General features: G+C 43.0%; 2 protein-coding genes and 1 long non-coding RNA gene across 3 annotated transcripts in view; 1 reads left to right on the forward strand and 2 right to left on the reverse strand.

Annotated features, from left to right (window-relative positions):
* The window catches only part of ergic1 (endoplasmic reticulum-golgi intermediate compartment 1), a 28445-nt gene extending 21932 nt beyond the window's left edge, over nt 1–6513 (reverse strand). The window contains exon 1 of the mRNA XM_088604661.1: nt 6358–6513. Coding sequence (XP_088460787.1) covers nt 6358–6377 — 20 coding nt within the window. The 5' untranslated portion in view covers nt 6378–6513. The remainder of the gene's footprint in view (nt 1–6357) is intronic.
* Nucleotides 6514–7374: 861 nt separating this feature from the next.
* On the reverse strand, nt 7375–13858 carry LOC148650639 (uncharacterized). The gene is made up of 2 exons (XR_015926174.1): nt 10508–13858; nt 7375–7639 (listed from the first exon to the last, which is right to left on the reverse strand). It is a non-coding gene; the product is annotated as an uncharacterized LOC148650639 (long non-coding RNA).
* A 48-nt stretch (nt 13859–13906) lies between these two features.
* Nucleotides 13907–18575, forward strand: dusp1 (dual specificity phosphatase 1). The gene is made up of 4 exons (XM_088604664.1): nt 13907–14639; nt 15047–15195; nt 15680–15899; nt 16992–18575. Exons 1-4 carry the CDS (start codon nt 14237–14239, stop codon nt 17345–17347), a joined length of 1128 nt encoding a protein of 375 aa, XP_088460790.1. The 5' UTR covers nt 13907–14236; the 3' UTR covers nt 17348–18575.
* Nucleotides 18576–18958: the final 383 nt, after the last annotated feature.

Genomic DNA, 18958 nt, shown 5'->3' on the forward strand with positions numbered 1-18958 from the left:
CCCAGGACACTGTCACGGACAAGGTTGGGTCTGTCCGGTGTGGCAGCCCCTTCCTGGTTAACCACGACTCCAGTGTGCTCACTAAAGCACTCAAGCATGCATGAGAACACAGAATGACTGCAGGCCTTTAAAGTAAAACACACGGGAACTGATCATCAAGCTAGCAGCTAGATTAATATAAAACTATTACTACTACTATGAGAGCTAATAATAAATGAATGGATTCCAATGAATGCAATTCCAGGTTCAACACTGCAGAGTGGTGAAACGCTATTGGTTTTAAAATTTCTTGTCTAACACGAAATGCTTGCTCAACACATAACATGTGCTTAATTAATCCTCTATGCTGTTTTGAGTTTTCACAACATAAAACCAAATAAAAATACAAAACCAGGACTAAAACAGAAGCGTAACTCGCTGCGGGCCGTCTGCAGCCTCATTCCCAGAAGGCTGTGAACACCTCTCCTGCGTGCTCTGCAACGTGCACAGCCCATCCTGTGCAAACCCACGAGCACGTGCAGGAAGCAGTTTATTGTGACAAATATTGACCCTTCTGTCCTGCGCCTTATGGCGAGAAGAACATCCAATAATTGCGAATTCTGAAAATGCTCTGTCCCAAACTTTGATGGCGTTTCACTGAATCGACAGGCAAAAAATCTTTTTTTTCCCCCAGTAATGTGTGGAAACAAAATGCAACTATGTAGTAACGGTCTAGTTATGTAGTAACTAGTCACTGATTTACTGATTTACAGTGGTCCAATTATTGTAGTCTCTTAGGTTCAGTGGCTACACTTTGGTAACAGAACAAATAAACAGTTGGTACAGGGGGCAATATCACCTTCATCTCAATCATCTCAAGATGTGTAAAATCCTGTCACGGTTCTTATTAACACGTGATATAAAATATCATGCATTTTATGAAACCAACTTTTGTCTTAGGCTTTTGAAGCACTATTTTGCTTAAAGCCTCACATTCAGTCATTCAGTTTTATTCACAGACTAACAGTACTATCCATACCTGCTTAACAACAATTCTCAGACTTCACTTGTTTATATTCCAAAGGAGCCGAATAAGAAGAAATCTTCAATGACCTTTCGTGAAATTACTGTACTGTAAACCTGAAGATATAATGCATCATTATTTCTAATAATGCATTTTTAATATTAGGTTGCTGTTGACACAATTGCACAAAACTCTATAATGTACAGTTTCATGTCAGCGTACGCATTATGAAATGAAACAAACTGCAGAGTGAATTTTAAATACCGTGAAACAAATTCCCATGCCTGCACACAAGTCTTCCTGTTTTCCACTGTGGGCAAACTGCCACTCCACAACGTGTAAATTTAACTGTCAGCTCGCATAGTGCTTGCTCACTTTTAAAGAACATTCCTCAGGTCTCAAAACCATATTGTCTCACAAAGAACAATCCTAAACTGAGCATTCTCTTTCTGTTCCAGCTGTGACCCCAACAGGCAGTGGGCACCAAACTGCTACAGATGTGTATTCAAACACTCAGTACTCTAATATCATTCATCAATCGGACTCTTTTGATAAAGAACAAAAGCCATTTCCTATTTATTGCAAAAGAAATGTGTGGGCAGTAGTCGATATCTCGTTAGGAGCACATGTATAAGACACAGTTCGCCAAAACTCTTTTAGCAGTTTCATAATTTGTCTGAAGCAGTCCACAAAAAAAAGTAACCCAAATATTTTGAAAACCACTTCGCCACTTGACATTACATCAGACAAATAGGGAAGACACAAAAGTCCAAAAAGATGTACATTGCAGGAGGAAGTGATGCATTCTGACAACAGAATCATAACAAAATTGTGTTGTTATAGTTACTGTATTTCAGACTTATGAGATTTCCTGAACCACAGAATTGAGGACGTTAGGCAAACCTGCGACACAATATCTCTGACACAGACCTGGGAAGTAACAGCACTCCCAGAAACCTTTGCAATTTCCTCACTAACAACACATTAAACATCTAATTTATAAAAATACCACAGCCACAAACTGCTTGCTTAAATTGGAAATATCGCACTGTACATGACTAGCTGTATATTTAATTCCCATCCAGGCAAAATAAACAGAAGACATCTTGAATAAAAGCAGTTTTCAAGACAGACCAAACTGCTGAACGGATCAGTCCCCGTCGGCCCCTGTACTCGACCACTGATTCAATGTTTTTAATTAATTCCTCAGCAAATAGCGCAGAAGCAGCACTACGGTACCCTAGACTAACAAGATAAACTGAAAGAAGCTACTTACTGTATATATGGATGTTACAAGGAACATATTTTAGGTTAATAAGTGTTATTAAAAGCAAGCTAGCCTTGCTATGATTCATGAGATATGTTAAAAATTCAATAGTTAATACACTTTGTCCTTAACATGATGCTGGAAAGCAAAAATGTTGATGTTAAAAGTCTAAGTGGTTCTGCTTTCAAATGTTGTGCAATTTTGACATTCTAATGTATTGGCCTGTATTACAGAAAACAAAAGCAGATCGAGAGAGCTTTTTAAAATCTGCAAAAGACAGACACTGACAGTCTCTGTAGCCGTTAGCATGGCTCACTGTAACAAGGGAACACCCGCCTCAGGTGAGAAAGCAGGTGCGGCCTACAGATCCGCATTCATCAACCTTCAGATGAGAGGGCTGAGGGAGGCTGGTACCTACCGCTCCTTGGCAGAGCGAACAGGCAACATCTACGCCTCAGGCCACTGAACCACAGAAAATTAACCTTGAAAAAGACTTCAGACGAGGAGACATCGGAGAAAACAACACCTGAAGGTGAACACCCATTAAATTAAATTAGACAAATGAGATGATTTCTCTGGCGCTTGTCATTCATTACCAATAGAAGTCTCTCAAAAAAAACTGAGTAGGTTCACACATGCTCAGATGACTGCCCTGTGTGGTAGTTTGAACAGAAACAACTGAGCCCAGTTTTGGCTCACACAATTATTCAACATCCAGGCTTATTTTAACTGAGCAGCGACAGAATGAAAGAAGTCAAAGGTTTTCCCTAATACGGAACTCTTACCCACACAAGGAGAGATCTTTCTACAGATAGACTAAACAGCTTTTTGCATTTTCATGATTAATTTGCCACCTACAGCAAATATTCAACTGGTCGACTGAGCTTTAAAGAATCCAAAGCATCTAATATATGTCTATGTTTTAACATGGGTTGGGGGGAACACTATAAACAGTCAGAAAAGTTCCCCAGATACACAGCACTGGGTTATGACTGAAAACTGATTAGGTATATCCACATACAAGCTCTTCCTTCAATACAATTCAATATCCATATTAGTTACAATTAATGACTGAAGGCTATTCTTGCGGGTCTTTATTAATTAACCATTAAAAACCTCTGGGATCAATTCGTTTTAAGCGAGCTGAAAACTGAAAATGCTAAATGTAAAGAGATTAGTAAGCAAATAACCACACGTAACCAAAATCAAATTGGTTGGAGGATGTCCATTAGACTTAGCAAGTACTTTTCTCCAAAGTGTTTGCACTTCAAGACAAAACAGACAAGATATATAAAAACAAATAATACCAGAGTTATAACAGTTCAAACAAAAGACATTACTTAGCAAAGACCATATGAAAGGTGCATCTTTAAGCAAGATTCAGAAGTGACTTGGAAACGTATTTGATTGCCTTGGGCAGCAACCCAAATTGCCCTTTACCCACAAAGCTTAGTCTCACCTTAATAGACATACAGGAATGTGGTACCGCAGTAGCACCTTCAGGGGACCAGGGATGCACCATTTAAAGCCTTAAATGTAAGCACCAGAATGCTTGATATAGCTCAGAATGCTCAGACATACTGTATAAGGTTTTGTTAAAACCTGAGCTTCAATGATATAAGCTTCCAAAAACAACAAAGAGGCAGAAATAGCCCCAAAATGTCTGACCTCACCTTACACAATGCACTAATGCTGGTAAGATTCATGCACTGCTTAAGACATGGCTTGATATTAACATTTGAATCAGCTTATTTTAGTGTTTGAACAGGCTGTGTTCAAACACTAAAATGTGTCAAATTGAAAGCATTCATATATGATCGCATAAGAGAGTTTTAGTGAATATCCCGGCTCACTGGGCCAACAACAGATTTCCAGTTCTCACAATTATTTGAATATATCTATCACTTTGGTATCCACGTGTTATGTATAATCATATATTATCATCCCTCTCAATGTACAAATACATTAATCATATAGCTGTAAAACTCAACCTGCAAACTAAAATCGCATAATAACAAGATTTTGTTATTTCGTTAAACAAGTCTTACCAATGAAGTCGGAGCGCTTCAATGTTTAAAGGTCATGCACTCAGATGACAAAACTAACCTGGGTTACAGTCAATCAGCAGAGAAGGGAGAAATGAATCTACTGAAGCCAGACTGTACAAGCCCTGTGTGGAATTTAGCCAAGACACCAGACAGCAGGGTTAATACCCCTATACTTATGAACTGGGCCAGAGGATCCGTTATTACCCAGAGGTCACAACCTCAGTTTTAACTTCTAAAGCTTAAACATTAACATGCAGATTCTTCAGGATTTTTGAACCAATTTATTCTTATGTAATTGGCACATTCAAAAACAAGCTGTTGCCATTTCCCCAGGAGAGGACATCTGACATTGGCTAAACAGCACATTATCCAAACAGACACTTCCCTTTCAACAAATGCTAACAATTAGAGCTACAGCCCTCACTCTCAGAAAGTGCTCCAGTGCAGGAAACTCTTAATTGCAACTCGTAAATGCAGCCTATTGAATTGTAGCCCAGGGGCACACAAAAGGTGTAAAACAGCCCCTTCGTCACATTTTGCACAAGAGCACACTTGAAAAACTCATTTACAAGAGTGACTACCACCGTTCCAAACTAATGGCTATAGTAATGTGAAGTCAAACTGGTAATGCAAGCTTTTATTTGTTTTGGACTAACGATAAATGAATGCCATTGTCCTTCACACATTCTACAGAACAGCCACCACACTGAGGTAAGACACTAATTCATCACTCACCTGTGCTAAGCTTTGAACACGTGGCAATATCCTAGTTCCTGTTTCCTACTAGGATCCTGGATGTATGCTAATGATTCATTAGGACCACTGTGCTTTAAGCAAATAATAACTGGGAAGCGTTCCAAGTGCCATTTGATACCCCCATGATTTTTTTCTGTATCAGTTATTCTAATAGTTGATCATTGAAAAATTAAAAATATAAGTACTAGACACAAAGCTACAACTAGCTATAATCTATAGACACGGAACATGCTTTTCACTTTTTCTTTTAGTTATATACTGTAACTTCTAAACATTTGTTATTTGAGGAAAACCTTTAGAATAGGTACCTCTCAAGACCTAGTCTTTAATAATCAATAATTATGTACCACCCATGATGACCCTGTATCTCATTTGATTTCTGTGTATTCACTTGAGTTCACTGTAGCACTGGAACCCAGTTAGTGACAGAGGGGTTTAATTAGCGTAACTAAAATGTGGTTCAAGCTCCAATTATGTGTATACGTGTTGCACTGTATACACCCTCAAAATTCTTGTACTCTTGAAGGTATTCAAATCAGATAGATGCTGTAAGATCTGGAAATAACTAGTAAACCACATGAACACAGTCAAGACTTACATTCAATAGATAAAATCATAGCTACACGGGGTAAAAGGGACAAACATTAACATTCACCGGCGACAAAACAGCATCCTCTACCTTTGATGAACTGAAATGCTAAAACCGCACAGTTTCCACTCAGTCACAGTAATGAAAGCGACTCACTTCACAGCGTGATACGTTTTTATTTTTCGTACATAAAGATATTTGGGATTTTCAAAAGTTCATTGTGCAATTTTGAACTTGCAATGCAAAAAAAAAACCCAACATAGCCAAAATAAATGAAACCTCAAATGCAGCCTCAAAAATTAATGCTCAAAAGAAATAATCAGCTCCTAGAGACAGAAGGAAAAAAATAAATGCCCTCCCACAACATTGTTTCTGCGGTCCCCTGAATGAACCATAAATGAACTAGTTTTTAGATCTGTCTGCAGCCCTAGACACTTCACCCAATTTCAAAGATTTTAGATCAGACGTGTTTCTTTGATATTGAATCGCATACTTATCCGTTATAAATCAAAGTACGGGATGCATTTCGTCATAATAATTTCTTTTCTATACAAAAGGAGCACTGCAAGTTTGCAGAATGCAGTCTCCACAGGGGATGTCTAATGTCAGCCGCCTCACATAGCAAGCTTCCACAGATGAAGAATAAGCCACCCAGGCCATTCTGGGGATGGACACGGGCACCTGCAGTACTCACCTTCTGACATCGAAGGCCATGGTGTTTGCATGTAATAAATTGTAACACAAAGGAGAAATAAACTTAAAGGGACCACAGCTGAAATCTGCGCTTCTGTCCGCCGGCAGCTCACACCGGGGGTGACGTCACCATAGGACGCTTTGCAAAACTCCATTGGCTACTGACACGCGGGCGCTTGATTCTCCTTCCGCTTCGTCTTTAAAGGGACAGTAACAGGCCTGCATACGGATATGTACTTTAATTAAGCATTTAGATTCTTTGGCTCATTGTAAAAAGGCTTTTTTTATTATTTGAGCGCAAGTTATTCAAAAATATTTAAACGTTTCTTCGTCTTAGTGTTGGTAATGGTGAAAAGTGTGTCCGTATTTCATCCTACTTATATATTTAGTCGATTTGTCTGTCTTTTTATCTCGTTAAGTTTTTGAGAATGGTATTCTTTCGTTTGAACAAACTAGAATTATCTCAGTTCAGCCTATATTTTTTGTTCATATCTATTTTTACTCCTTTTGTAACGCAATCCTATCACAGTGTAACTCAAGTTGGATAAAGACCTCTGCCAAATATTTAAAAAATATATCATTTGTGACGAGGCTTTACAAAATGAGGGCATATGCAGGGGAAAAAACTCCTGCATATAACCCTGCATATACTGTCTCAATAAGTGCCCTTTAAGGAATAGGGAATGATAAACATCCATTTCACAAAGATAGTAAAAGAACCTGATAGTGCTTATTCAAATATAGGATCTTCCATTCAAATGAACCTCTTTGTTATAGGATTCTGTGACACAACCAGTATTGTTAAGCCCTTCTCAATAGCAGACAGGCTCAAAACCCTTTCTTTGTGTTCCCCTTTCAGAAACCCATGCTCTCATTTTCTTAATTTACCTACAGAAATGTTCAAATAAATTCAATTTTGGGTCAGTGTTGTTCAGCTGTAATAATTAAGTCTGTCTACCTGTCTGAGTCCAGGAGGCTTGTCCTACAGGTTAGAAGACACAGATGATGATGATTGAGGTCTGCTTTAAAACAACATTGTTTAATTATACAAAGGAACAAGTAAAGGTTTGCTCCGTACTAAAAAGAAAAGAACAAAGACACAGTGTGTTTTTTTTTTGGGCTGAGGTGCCTTCCTCAGGTGATAGTTCAATTTTATAGTCTTTTGTCAATGAGAACATTTAGGGTTGGTGCAAAGCAAGAGTTTGTTATTTAAACCAGGGATGAGAACTGAACAGGTCATCTTGTCAGAAGGGGGCTGGGGTGGTTCCGAGGTTTAGCTGTGTCTGAAAAACAGGCGTGAAAAGTTAGTTAGTTTAGTTAACTCATGGGGTGTTGTTGAATCGTTAAATGAGGAGGTGACCCAGCCTGGAAGCACATGATTTTGATTCTGCAGGGTGTGGCTCCAAATTTGTCTTTGAATCAGGCTCAGTTTCACTTTTTCTTTTCTGTTTAGAGGATGATGAGTCACCATTGTTACAATTCAACCAAAGAATATACGCAAACCTGCATCTGCCCTAACCCAGGAGATCTAAGATTTTACCACAGTGCACCTTCTCAAATCTAAGTGTTTTTTTTTAAAAAAAAGCATAACACGCTTGGTCATCTAACAGATGTTAGCTTTTTGTCCTAACAAGAACACTTCTCTTTACTAGAGATAGACTACCAACAGTTCTACCCATCCACTGACCACAGCTGAAAGAGTTTTCCCTTGTGCTCCTGTCTGGAAGGACTGGGGGATCATAGGATTATGTCATTGGTGTTTCCTAATTAAGAAACAAAAGAACCTCACTTTCATCCTAGTACAAGTACAGTAAGATGACTAGTACTGTTTGAAACTTCCCCTGGGTTCCAGTCAGCTTCCTCACTAACATCACCACCATTCGCTTTTGACTGGCAAAAGCTCAGAAATTACAGCACTCAGCGGAGAGGGCAGTCTTTAGGAACAGACCAAGACAACCTTTAAGGTTTCAGTTCCCTTTCACTCTGTGAAGACTGAAGCCACAATTACAGTATATCATAACATTCTTGTCTAAAGGCAGATATCATTCAAACAAGGTATGACTCAGTCATCATGCCCTACCATGACACAGTCTGTTATTTTAGAGCATTATATACAATGACTTGTCAGAATGACAAATAGGGTGTTTGTTTCCATTTGAACCTTACACGCAATATAAAAGGCATATTTATCCTCACATTATAAAAAGCTAATTTGTCAACATATTACACACATTGAGAAGAAAGAAAACACATTTTGGTTGTGGAGCCTTCTTTCGGGTGTAAGATCACACCCAAAGAAGGCTCCACAGCTGAAACGTTGTTTTCTTTCTTCTCTTTTCAGCAGGGAATAAACCTCTTACTTGTTCCTTTGCAGCCTATGCATGCTGACGCAGCTCCCCACCTGAACTATTACATACATTTATATCGACATTAAATTAGGATCATTAAACTAAATGGAAGTCTTTCAAAGGCAGTACAATATGGGAAAGTGGTAAAACATGAAAAAAAAATCAGAATACATGCCCCTCCCCTAAAGAAAACACACACCCTCCCTGCCTGCCCTGTGCTGATTATCCTTCATCAGACGTGCTGACTTCAGCAAGCAAAGTCCATTACTGCACGTACTGTCAACAGGGAGTACAAGAAAGCCTGATGGAGTGCTTCAGGATTTCCACAGGGCACATCATGCACTCCTGAGCTATAGTCTTCAACCACCTGAGCTCTGAGTGAGCCGGTGCATTCCTGTTCACCTTACATCACAACAACTGATGGTGTTATTATTGGGGTTTTTTTTTCTTCTTGTAAAAGACTGTCAATGCAAATCACCCATACAGTGTATAAATCAAAGAATTCTAGAATCTATGTTCTTCATTGTTACAAATCCCATTGTTACAAATAAATGATGGAATAGGAACAAAGGGGAAAAAACATACTGAAATCACATAAAAGAACATTGGTTGGTGAAACAATTCATGTCAATTTAAACTTACAGTCATAGCAAGAGTAAAGATATCTACTCTTATTACAAGAGTATGATAAGGGTCAGCAGGTCTACTTATTAAAAAGAAAATAAGTTTAAGAGATGCTTGTATCTGCTGTAAGACAGTAGCTAAATTGAAACTCAAATATTTTTTTAAGATACTGTATAAGCATAAAACAGTAACATAGACTGTATTAATAAGAAAGCAAGAGTTTTTCAGTCATATAAAAAATGGACAAATACCTAAAAATATCACTTACAATATTATTTGAAAAAAGTATTATTTTATTTTTTCTTTTGTCTTGTGATTCACTGTGAAGCAATATGTTCTTGACTCCATTGTAAATGTTACACACATTTTGTATGACTCACATTTGAGAATTTGAGCCCCGTTATGCAATTTTCTAAATTTCTTATTTACATACTCTGAAGGTTTTATCCCACTTTGAAAAAATAAAATACACATATGTTCTGGAATGTTCCAGACTCCTAGAAAGTTTTGGAATGTTAAAGAGAGTTCTGCTGATGATGTCATGTGATATTTCAGAAAACATTACATTATCTCAGCCAAATGTGATATTACTCAGAAATGAACTACTTCAGAACATAAATTAATATACTTTTAAAGCAGGATTTTTTTTAGTCTTTCATCATTTCTTAGTTTTAAGCTTTACAAACCCAAAGAGTAATAAGTACTAATTAGACAAAAATACACAACAGACTGAAGTCCCTGCTGTAGTGTTTTTCGACAACGTCATAAATGCCCACCGAAGGTAATTAAATAGCAATGATAAAAAAAAACATTCACTAAAATTCCCCCAAATTATAAAGTTTATAAAGGATATCAAGCATATTTAAAGAACAAGCACAGGTTTATTCCATGCTGGAAAAGAGAAGAAAGAAAACACAACGTTTCAGCTGTGGAGCCTTCTTCGGGTGTGACGCAGCTACCCGAACTACATCGAGCATATACTGTATATATTTATATTGATTCGGACACACATCGAGCATATACTGTATATATTTATATTGATTCGGACACACATACAGAGCCAGTAAAACACAGCAGTTCCGTCCCGTTCTCTTATAGTCTGTATCTATTGTTGTTAATTGCTGTTGTGATCAGAATCGATTCGGCACTTTTTTTTTAAGAAAGTAAAATCTTACATACTCCCAGTCACCCCCAAAACGAAACCAGTAACCCGCAGGGCGGCCCATGCAGATACACGGCGGTAGAGCGCTATCAGCGCTTTGCCCCTCCCCGCACGCGACGGCCCGGCACGAGATGCCTTCGCTTTGAACGTGATTCACTCCTGCAGAGCCTGACAGTAACTACAGACCGCAAATCCCCCCCAGCACAACGCGATACTGTGCGCATATGACTCACGAATGCTTTTGGAAACCATTACTTGCCTTTCTCCGTCTTTGCTTTTGTTTTTGTTTGTTTTTCTGTTTCTTTTTGCTCTGTGCTTGTGTGACAGCAATGAACCCATCTTTCCGAAGGAGCGGTCAAATGCCGGAGTTACTCAGGGCAAAGGAATACAGGGCTGAAGCGCCGAGCTTCTCTCGTTTGGCATGAACAGCCCCGGGTGACTTGTTTAAATGATTTAATTATGATATAGGCTCCAATTCTGAGCTAAATAAAGGCGAACATTAATGTTATTTACGTTGTCTGACGGGGTATACGACCTTCAATACCTTGACTGCGCTTTAATACGAAACACTGTGTTCTTCACTGCACATTTTCATACAGGTGTGTATTGTAAGCATAAGTATTGTAAGGCTTGAACCCAGGCATGTCATTCCAGATCACGCTCGAATAAAAAGAAAGTGTAAATCTGTCTCATATTCTGATAGCATAATATATTATGCTAAAAAAAAACAATTTCTATATTGTCTTGTTTATTGTAAAGGCCAGTGGTCGAAGGCAGACTTTGTTGGAATATTTATTCAAATATTAATAGTTCTGTAATATCAATTTTCTTGGTAACCCCTATGGTGTGTCACTTTAGTCACAGGTTTTTTATGCAATGTTTTCATTACACCAGAAAAAAACGTCAGCCACACGCCCTGTTCAAACATCCTCCACGCCCAGGTTTAACTGAGGCCAAACGATAAACTGACAGTCTAGTTTTTCAGCTCCCAAAACAAGCGAGTACGTGAGTTGTGAAAGGACAGAAGGGAGAGACCGGTGTTTCTTCAGGTGTGTGGCCAATCCCCCACCTCTGCAAAGTTGTGTTTCTTCTTTCGTTTTGCATTTCAGGCTGGAAGAAAGACCTTTACTTGATCCCTGGCACACTTACACAGTCCCTAACTGAAACCTCTATATCTCAGGGAGACTCGTTAGAGCTAAACAGAATGATCTTCATCTTATACTGTACATGAATCACCTTTTAAGGTCTAAATAACATTGAAATTCCTTGCAACAACTCAAAATTAGGATTTTTGTGGTAGCACGAGATTACAGAGCTCTGTACTCTTAAGGCGGCCTGTTTAATTTCAATACCTTTATTATTTCCATGTTGCAGTTTTCATGCATTCCACCTGAACCTTAGAACAGTACTGTTCTCTCTTTCACGCCCATGCTGTAAACAGGAAATTGAATGATCGTTCTTTCAGCTGGGACAAAAACAAGGCAATAAGTCCTTGTACATAAGGTGTTTGTCTGAGTCACCTGCAGAACAACCGGTATTGCACGTGACTGTACCACAACACTCACATCAGCACGAAGGCTGTGACTCATAACTACCAGCGAAACACTACTGAGAGGAGTAAACCTCAACACAGCAAGGGCTACTCCAATGTTGCGATCCATGTCTGATGACGAGACAGCACGTTCTACACACAGTGGGAGCACGTAAAAGTACATGAAAGGTTGCCCAGCCCTGCCATTGAAGCCAGTAAATGTCATGAAATGACTGGGTGACGTTCTCGCATCAATGAGCTACTAGTTGCCATACAGACTGGGTGGTCTGAAAGGAGTCCGCCAGATTGTTCCTCATGTCCTCGATTTATTTTACAACAAAACGATCGTCTTTGTCAGGCTATTCTGTACCTCTTTGGTATAAGAACTGACAAGGGAAAAGGCCTGTCCTGTGGTGAGACATTAAGGACTCGAGACACACAAGAAGACCTCAACAAGGGGGGGTCTGTGCTGTGGTCTTAATTCCACACCACGACTGTACCTTATTGTACCTGCTCGTCCGAGTTTTTCCATTTTATTAAGCCCTTCTGTGGCTTACATCACTCCAGGTCTCCGCTAATGGTCACAGCATGTCAAAGGGAAGGTGACAATGAAAGAAGTTGGATCCTGAACTCGGCCACAGTATATGCACCCTCCACACAGCAAGTGTTGATAGCTTCATGGAAATTTACCAGACCCTAGGTTTTTATATAGTGATTAACTTTTATGGTTTACCTTAGCACCCAGCATTAGCCCCGATGCAGTACTTAAGGAGAACATAAAATTTTATGGGCGGCGTGGCAGATATTCGTTTATTGTCTTGTTATTTGTCAGCTCTCCTTTGAGGGGTAAAAAATAAAACGAAAACAAACAATAACATCATGGAATTTTTTCAGCCTTCACAGAAGATCACTGGGATTCCTGACACGTCCCCATGAACAGGCAGCAGAGCCCTCGGATTAAAACGCAGTTGAAAGATTTCTCATTTCTGGGGTAACAAAGCGTCACCCGATTGATCGGAAACACGGCTACCTCTGTTGTTTATCCGTAAGCCTAAAAAGTAAGCCCTGAAAGAAAATTCACTTAGGAAAGAAGATGCAGTACTAACACAGCATACTTACCTGAACGTGTGCCTCGTTTTACTATCTTACTAACGGTACTTTTAAAAATGATGTGTTTTAACCCGTTTCTCATTTGATATTCTGTTCCACCAAGGCCGGGAGAACAGACTACCTATTTTAAAACATAAGAGGAAGTTTAAAAAGCGAATCGTCACGTAATTCTCGGGGGTCTATTCTTCTACAGAAATCACTTTCAGGTCAAACGTCGGGGGGCTGCATTTTGGAATCGAGTGGTCGGCAGCAGACATTACAGATCTAGACATGCTCTTTTATCTTTCCATATACAGATGATATCTTTGAAGTGTTTCAAATAATTGATGAGTCAGGTGCGCCGTCCTGATCAAACATCAGAAATATTTGATCACCACTTTTCGTATATCATAGGATTGTATTGCACGCTGTGACATCACTGTAGTTTTTGGTGAATAACCTTTAGTGCCCAGAATAGGACTTCTCCTCCTTAAATAGTAACACAGCGGTAAACTCACGAAAACTCTCGGGACAAAACCATTCCTCGGCCGTAACACCGTGCTGCCCTGCTTCTTACAAACTTGGCTTTGCTCCAGGTCTCAGATCGCAATCTCGGGTTTGTTTGGCTTTGCAGGAACTTTGGCTGCCTGGGTTTAGCCCTGCTCGTGGAATGACGTCGCCCAAGTTTACGCTGGGCACGCTGCCAAGGGGAGGCGGAGCCTCTACGTCATCGCATTCTCATTCACAAAAAGAGCGCCGGCTCCCCATATAAATACCCCACGGCCGAGGGTTAGGCAGAAGCAAGCGTATATCGGCGGCTGGGAAGTCTTAGGCAGGACGGACGCCAGCACAACAGCAAAAGAAAAACAAAGGGACTGATTGTAAAGAACAAGCGGATTCTTATCGACACCGGCTTTTGGGTTGTTTGTTTGTTTTGGGGGGCAACCCGCGTGTTCTTTTTCGGACCGAGAGAGTGCTCCGTCAAAGAACAAAAAGAGTAACCAACTGAAGATACTCATCGTAATAAAATAAAAAAAAGGCAACAACCGTATTCGTCCCGCGCTCGATTCGTTTTCGTATCGGGGAAGGAAGGGGGTGAAGAACGGACTCGCCGTCTGTTTCCTTTATGCGTCTAGATTTGCCGTTCTCAACGTGTCGCCCCACTACTATGGTCATAATGGAAGTCCCCAGCCTCGACTGCGCCGCCTTCCGAAACCTGCTGGACGCCGGCGCGCTGGTCCTCGACTGCCGCTCCTTCTTCTCCTTCAACTCCTCTCACATCCCCGGCTCTACCAACGTGCGCTTCAGCACCATCGTGCGCCGGCGGGCCCGGGGCGGGCTGGGGCTGGAGCACATCGTGCCCAACGAGGAGGCCCGGTGCCGGCTGCTGTCCGGCCAGTGCCGCGCGGTGGTGTTCCTGGACGAGCGCAGCGCGGACTTCGAGCAGGTCAAGAAGGACAGCACGCTCATGCTGGCCGTCGCCGCCCTGCGCCGCGACCCGTGCGGGGCCAGCGTGTTCCTGCTCAGAGGTGCGTCTGAACCCCGGCTCCTGACACGTTTGCCGAGCCCGAGAAAGAGATTCCTCGGTGGTCTTTTTTGCTCTGTTAGCACGCCGTTAGCGTGGCGTGGTGCCCGAGTCGCGCAACGCTTTTTTTTTTTCTCTCTCTCTCTCTCCCCTGGACTACAAGCCTAAGCGACCTGTTTTGTCATTGTAAATTGTTTCCCCGGTCTCCACTTTGGGGGGAGGGGGAGTGAAGGAGACCGGGCTGCTCAGGTTTCTGCCCGCCAAGTGGCCTGTCGGTACAGCGGCGGTTCCGGGAGTCGGAGCCGGGTCGCCTTTTGTGTCCAGATTTTAAAAGGCGCCGGGGTTGAGCAGCGCTGAAGTGCGGCGCTAGGCGTTCATAATAACCTTCCGGTTTCCCCTTTCATGCTTTAGGTGGCTTCGAGGCGTTTGCCTCCGAGTTTCCCGAGCTGTGCACGAAGCCCGCCGCCCCGCAGGGCTTGTGTTTGCCGCTGAGCTCCAGCTGCCCGCCCGGGAGCGCGGAGTCCGGCTGCAGTTCCTGTGGGACACCGCTGTACGACCAGGTAAGCTCCTGCACATTGTAAGAGCAGAGTTAGAGCCTTAAGCTGCTCGGCTCTTTAAAATGAACCACAGTCTCTGTTTCACACTCGCTTCCCCCTTTTTAGCGTCTGACAGTGACACGGCAAAAATAACGCTTTTGATACTCTAAAAACACTGTCGACGGCAGAAATTCCCCTTTGCAGCGGCAGATTCGGGGGGAAAAATAACCATTCATAAGGGTATTTTCGTTCGCTAAATGTTTTTTTTCCCGCCCCAAGACAGACCATTAATTGTGTTCTGTAGGGATTGTGACGGTTATCTTAAACCTTGTTGTGGGTCGATTTAACCGTGACCTCTAGTAACGTATTACTCACGTCTTACTTAGAAGCCTTCCTGTGAAAATAGCATAAGCTAAAAGGGTTGTTTTTTTCCCCCCCCCAGACTTGATAAGACCAGCGCTGCTGCTGCATTAGTGACCAAATGTGTGTGTTGTCCCTCTCCATTCAGGGTGGTCCAGTTGAGATCCTGCCCTTCCTCTATCTGGGCAGTGCCTACCACGCCTCCAGGAAGGACATGCTGGACACTCTGGGCATCACGGCCCTCATCAACGTGTCCGCCAACTGCCCGAACCACTTTGAGGGTCACTATCAGTACAAGAGCATCCCGGTGGAGGACAACCACAAGGCTGACATCAGCTCCTGGTTCAACGAGGCCATCGAGTTCATCGGTGAGCACGTTCTTTCCAGCGCTTTCTAAATACACGACACTTTTCGTGACAATCTCCTGGCGTAGGCTTGAGTTTCTTCTTGTGTCCCAGAGAAGGAAGCTTTCTTCCCGTGTTGGCAAACCCATCTATACTACTGTACTACTCCTGGCTGTGGACTTGTGTGCTTTCTGATTTCTGCTTCTTCAGCTTTGTCTGGAAACGGTTCTAAAAATGCCACTTACATTTGGCATGCTCAGTATTGTCCCTCTATTGTCAGTAGATTTCATTTCTACTACCAAAAAAACGTTCAGGGTCCAAAATTCTAGTATTGATATGAAACTATACTTACTCAAATACTGAAATACTTACTCGCGTGCAGAATGTGGCTACGTGTACACTCCAGAAATCAAAAACAGACTCTTAATGGAAGGCCTTTCTCTTCAGCTCTGTGAGACCTGATTCAAATTCAAAAGGGGTTTCCCTCCAATTTTTCGACAGCTGGTCAGCCGAGCTCCCTGGCAGGCAGGCTGATGTCATCCCCCACCCCCCTTACCCCATTCAGATTCAAGAGGGGCACCCCCTACTCCCTAAACCACACAGGCACACCCCCTCTTGTGTTAACCACAAGGCCACGACCTGGGCTGCTTTTGAGCAGAGTGGCTGGTCTGTTCCTGTCGTGCCTCCAGTCTCCAGCAGAACAAAGGCCGCGGAACAAAAGGTGGTTTCTCCCTCGCTCTCCGCTGGCCTTCCTCCCGGACTGATGCTCACAGCAGGAGGGGGGGGGTGCTTTCTTAATGTGTACCCCCACCCCCCACTCCCACCCTTCAGCCAGGGCAGGCCTTTGTCAGTCTTCCCCTCGGCGAATACTACCCCTCCATTTGTTTGTGCTCTTTATAGCTCCTCTTCCTGTTTCAGAATGAGGCAGTGTCCCTCTATTAGTCGGGTCATTAACGGCTTTATTGCCAGCGCGGAGCAACATAGCGAGACGGAATCGGATGCCGTCGCAGCGGTTTTCAGCCCCCTGCTCCTGCCGTGTTGTTTGGAAGCCCTGAGAAGACGCTGGGCCGTGTCGAGCTGGCCGGTCCTGAGCCTCTCGCCCCCTCTCTCTTCCAGACTCGGTGCGGAACAGCGGCGGCCGTGTCTTCGTCCACTGCCAGGCCGGCATCTCGCGCTCCGCCACCATCTGCCTGGCCTACCTGATGAGGACCAACCGGGTCAAGCTGGACGAGGCCTTCGAGTTCGTCAAGCAGCGGCGCAGCGTCATCTCCCCCAACTTCAGCTTCATGGGCCAGCTGCTGCAGTTCGAGTCCCAGGTGCTGGCGCCCTCCTCCTGCTCGGCAGAAGCCGGCAGCCCTGCTCTGGGCAACACGGGCACCGTCTTCAACTTCCCCGTCTCCATCCCCGTCTGCTCCTCCTCCAGCCCCCTGACCTTCCTGCACAGCCCCATCACCACCTCCCCCAGCTGCTGAGCCGGAGGCCGGATCCGCCGATGCGCTATCGGCCGCCTGGCTGTACCTTTTCGGAGACCCGGCACTGCGGGCCTGATTGTCTCGTTGGGATGATCGCGACGCCGGCGGGGGGGCGGGGGCGGGGGAGATCGCGGCTGCCGACAGGGGGAGCTGGACACGTCGGTTCTTTGGACTCGGCTCGGGAGCTGCTCCCAATCTGTGCCTTTGCCCCTTGTTTTCTGAAGCACTACTTTAGTTGCAACAGGCAGTGAAGATGACTGACAAGCCCCCTCTCCCCGATACGAACTTGTGCAATAATGTAAAAATGACAGTATTGGGTCTCGCCGTCCTGGGGCAAAGAAGTATTCAGACAACAGTGAAGGCCCGCTGACCCTCTCCCCTACTCCCAAACCCTCTACGGCAGACATCCAAGACTCCTGGCAGCAGCTTGTAGGAATGAGCTGAAGCAGGTGGTTGGGGTCTCTAGTGATTGTGTCGGTGGTAGCAGCAGCCAAGTCTGAAATCCAGGTTGTGCATTCAAGGAGAACCTACTTTTCTTCCGCACCTTGGTAGATGCACAGAAATCGGGTGAACCAGAAAGACAGGTCTCCCATGATTTTCATCGTGCTTCTTTCCGCTAAGCTAACACAAGGTGATTCCTTAGCCTTGTTGGTGTGTGTGTGTGTCTTGGGAAGGATTATTTGTATTTGTTAACATTCTCTCAGGTAGCTTTTTTTTGTGGTGTGTGCGTCAACTCCCAAGTGGTCTTAGTACTATTTCATGTTGCTTAGGTATTATGTAAAAGGACTGTGAATTTAAACATAAAATGCTGTAGCCACCTTTCACTCGGAGGTGAACAGGCACTCCTCAATTTGTTTGTTGGCCTGAGGATATGTCTGTGTTGTTCTTGGACTTCTGGCTGTCTTGAACACTGCAGAAAAGGCCCGGCCTTTAACTGAAGCTCTTATTTGCCTTCCAAGATGTCATTGAAAACACTGTGTATTTTCCAATAATTCCTTTCTTGTATTGGGGAAACAAATCCCCAGGATACCTCACTGAACTGGTACTGTGCTGCAGCTCTCTGAAACAATCCCAATGAGCACTATTAAAGGGGAGAATTCAGAAAAGACTGCTATTTGATAACTTATTTATAAACCAAAGTAATATATTTCTTTTATATATTTTGTCATTTTTGATATGTCACTGTTTTTTTGTACCAAGAAATAAACAATTTTTCTTTTACAAGAAAGCCAATTTGCTGTACTCCTTCAGTGCTTGAATTGGTTGCCCTTGGTGTAACAGTTCCTTCTTCAGCGAATGGGGAAATTCTGGTCGATCAATGTAAGCGAGTTGTTCCCTTTAGCCACTGTCAGGTTTCACACGTGCACGCCTCGTCTTGTGGCTACGGAAGAGCTCTGAGAAGACCAAAAGAGAAGGCTTGTGATCTGAGCTGGACAGAAAGCTTGGCCCCCATCTCTTTACATGACTCTGCTCTCCTCCCCACTGATAGCTGATGTGTGGGGAGCGTTCTGGCGCACTATGGCTGCCGTCGCATCATCCAGGTGGATGCTGCACATTGGTGGTGGTGGAGGGGATCCCCATTACCTTTAAAGTGCTTTGAGTGGAATGTCC

The sequence above is a fragment of the Lepisosteus platostomus genome, chromosome 13 (genome assembly GCF_059453375.1).
Source record: "Lepisosteus platostomus isolate fLepPlt1 chromosome 13, fLepPlt1.hap1, whole genome shotgun sequence".
Classification (NCBI taxonomy): domain Eukaryota; kingdom Metazoa; phylum Chordata; class Actinopteri; order Semionotiformes; family Lepisosteidae; genus Lepisosteus; species Lepisosteus platostomus.

Bases quoted from the DNA above. Each gene is read 5' to 3' on its own strand.
- dusp1 (XM_088604664.1), top strand. From the start codon at position 14,237: ATGCGTCTAGATTTGCCGTTCTCAACGTGTCGCCCCACTACTATGGTC. The intron at 15,196-15,679 runs GTAAGCTCCTGC...CTCTCCATTCAG, and splicing joins GGACACCGCTGTACGACCAG to GGTGGTCCAGTTGAGATCCT. The intron at 15,900-16,991 runs GTGAGCACGTTC...TCTCTCTTCCAG, and splicing joins CGAGGCCATCGAGTTCATCG to ACTCGGTGCGGAACAGCGGC.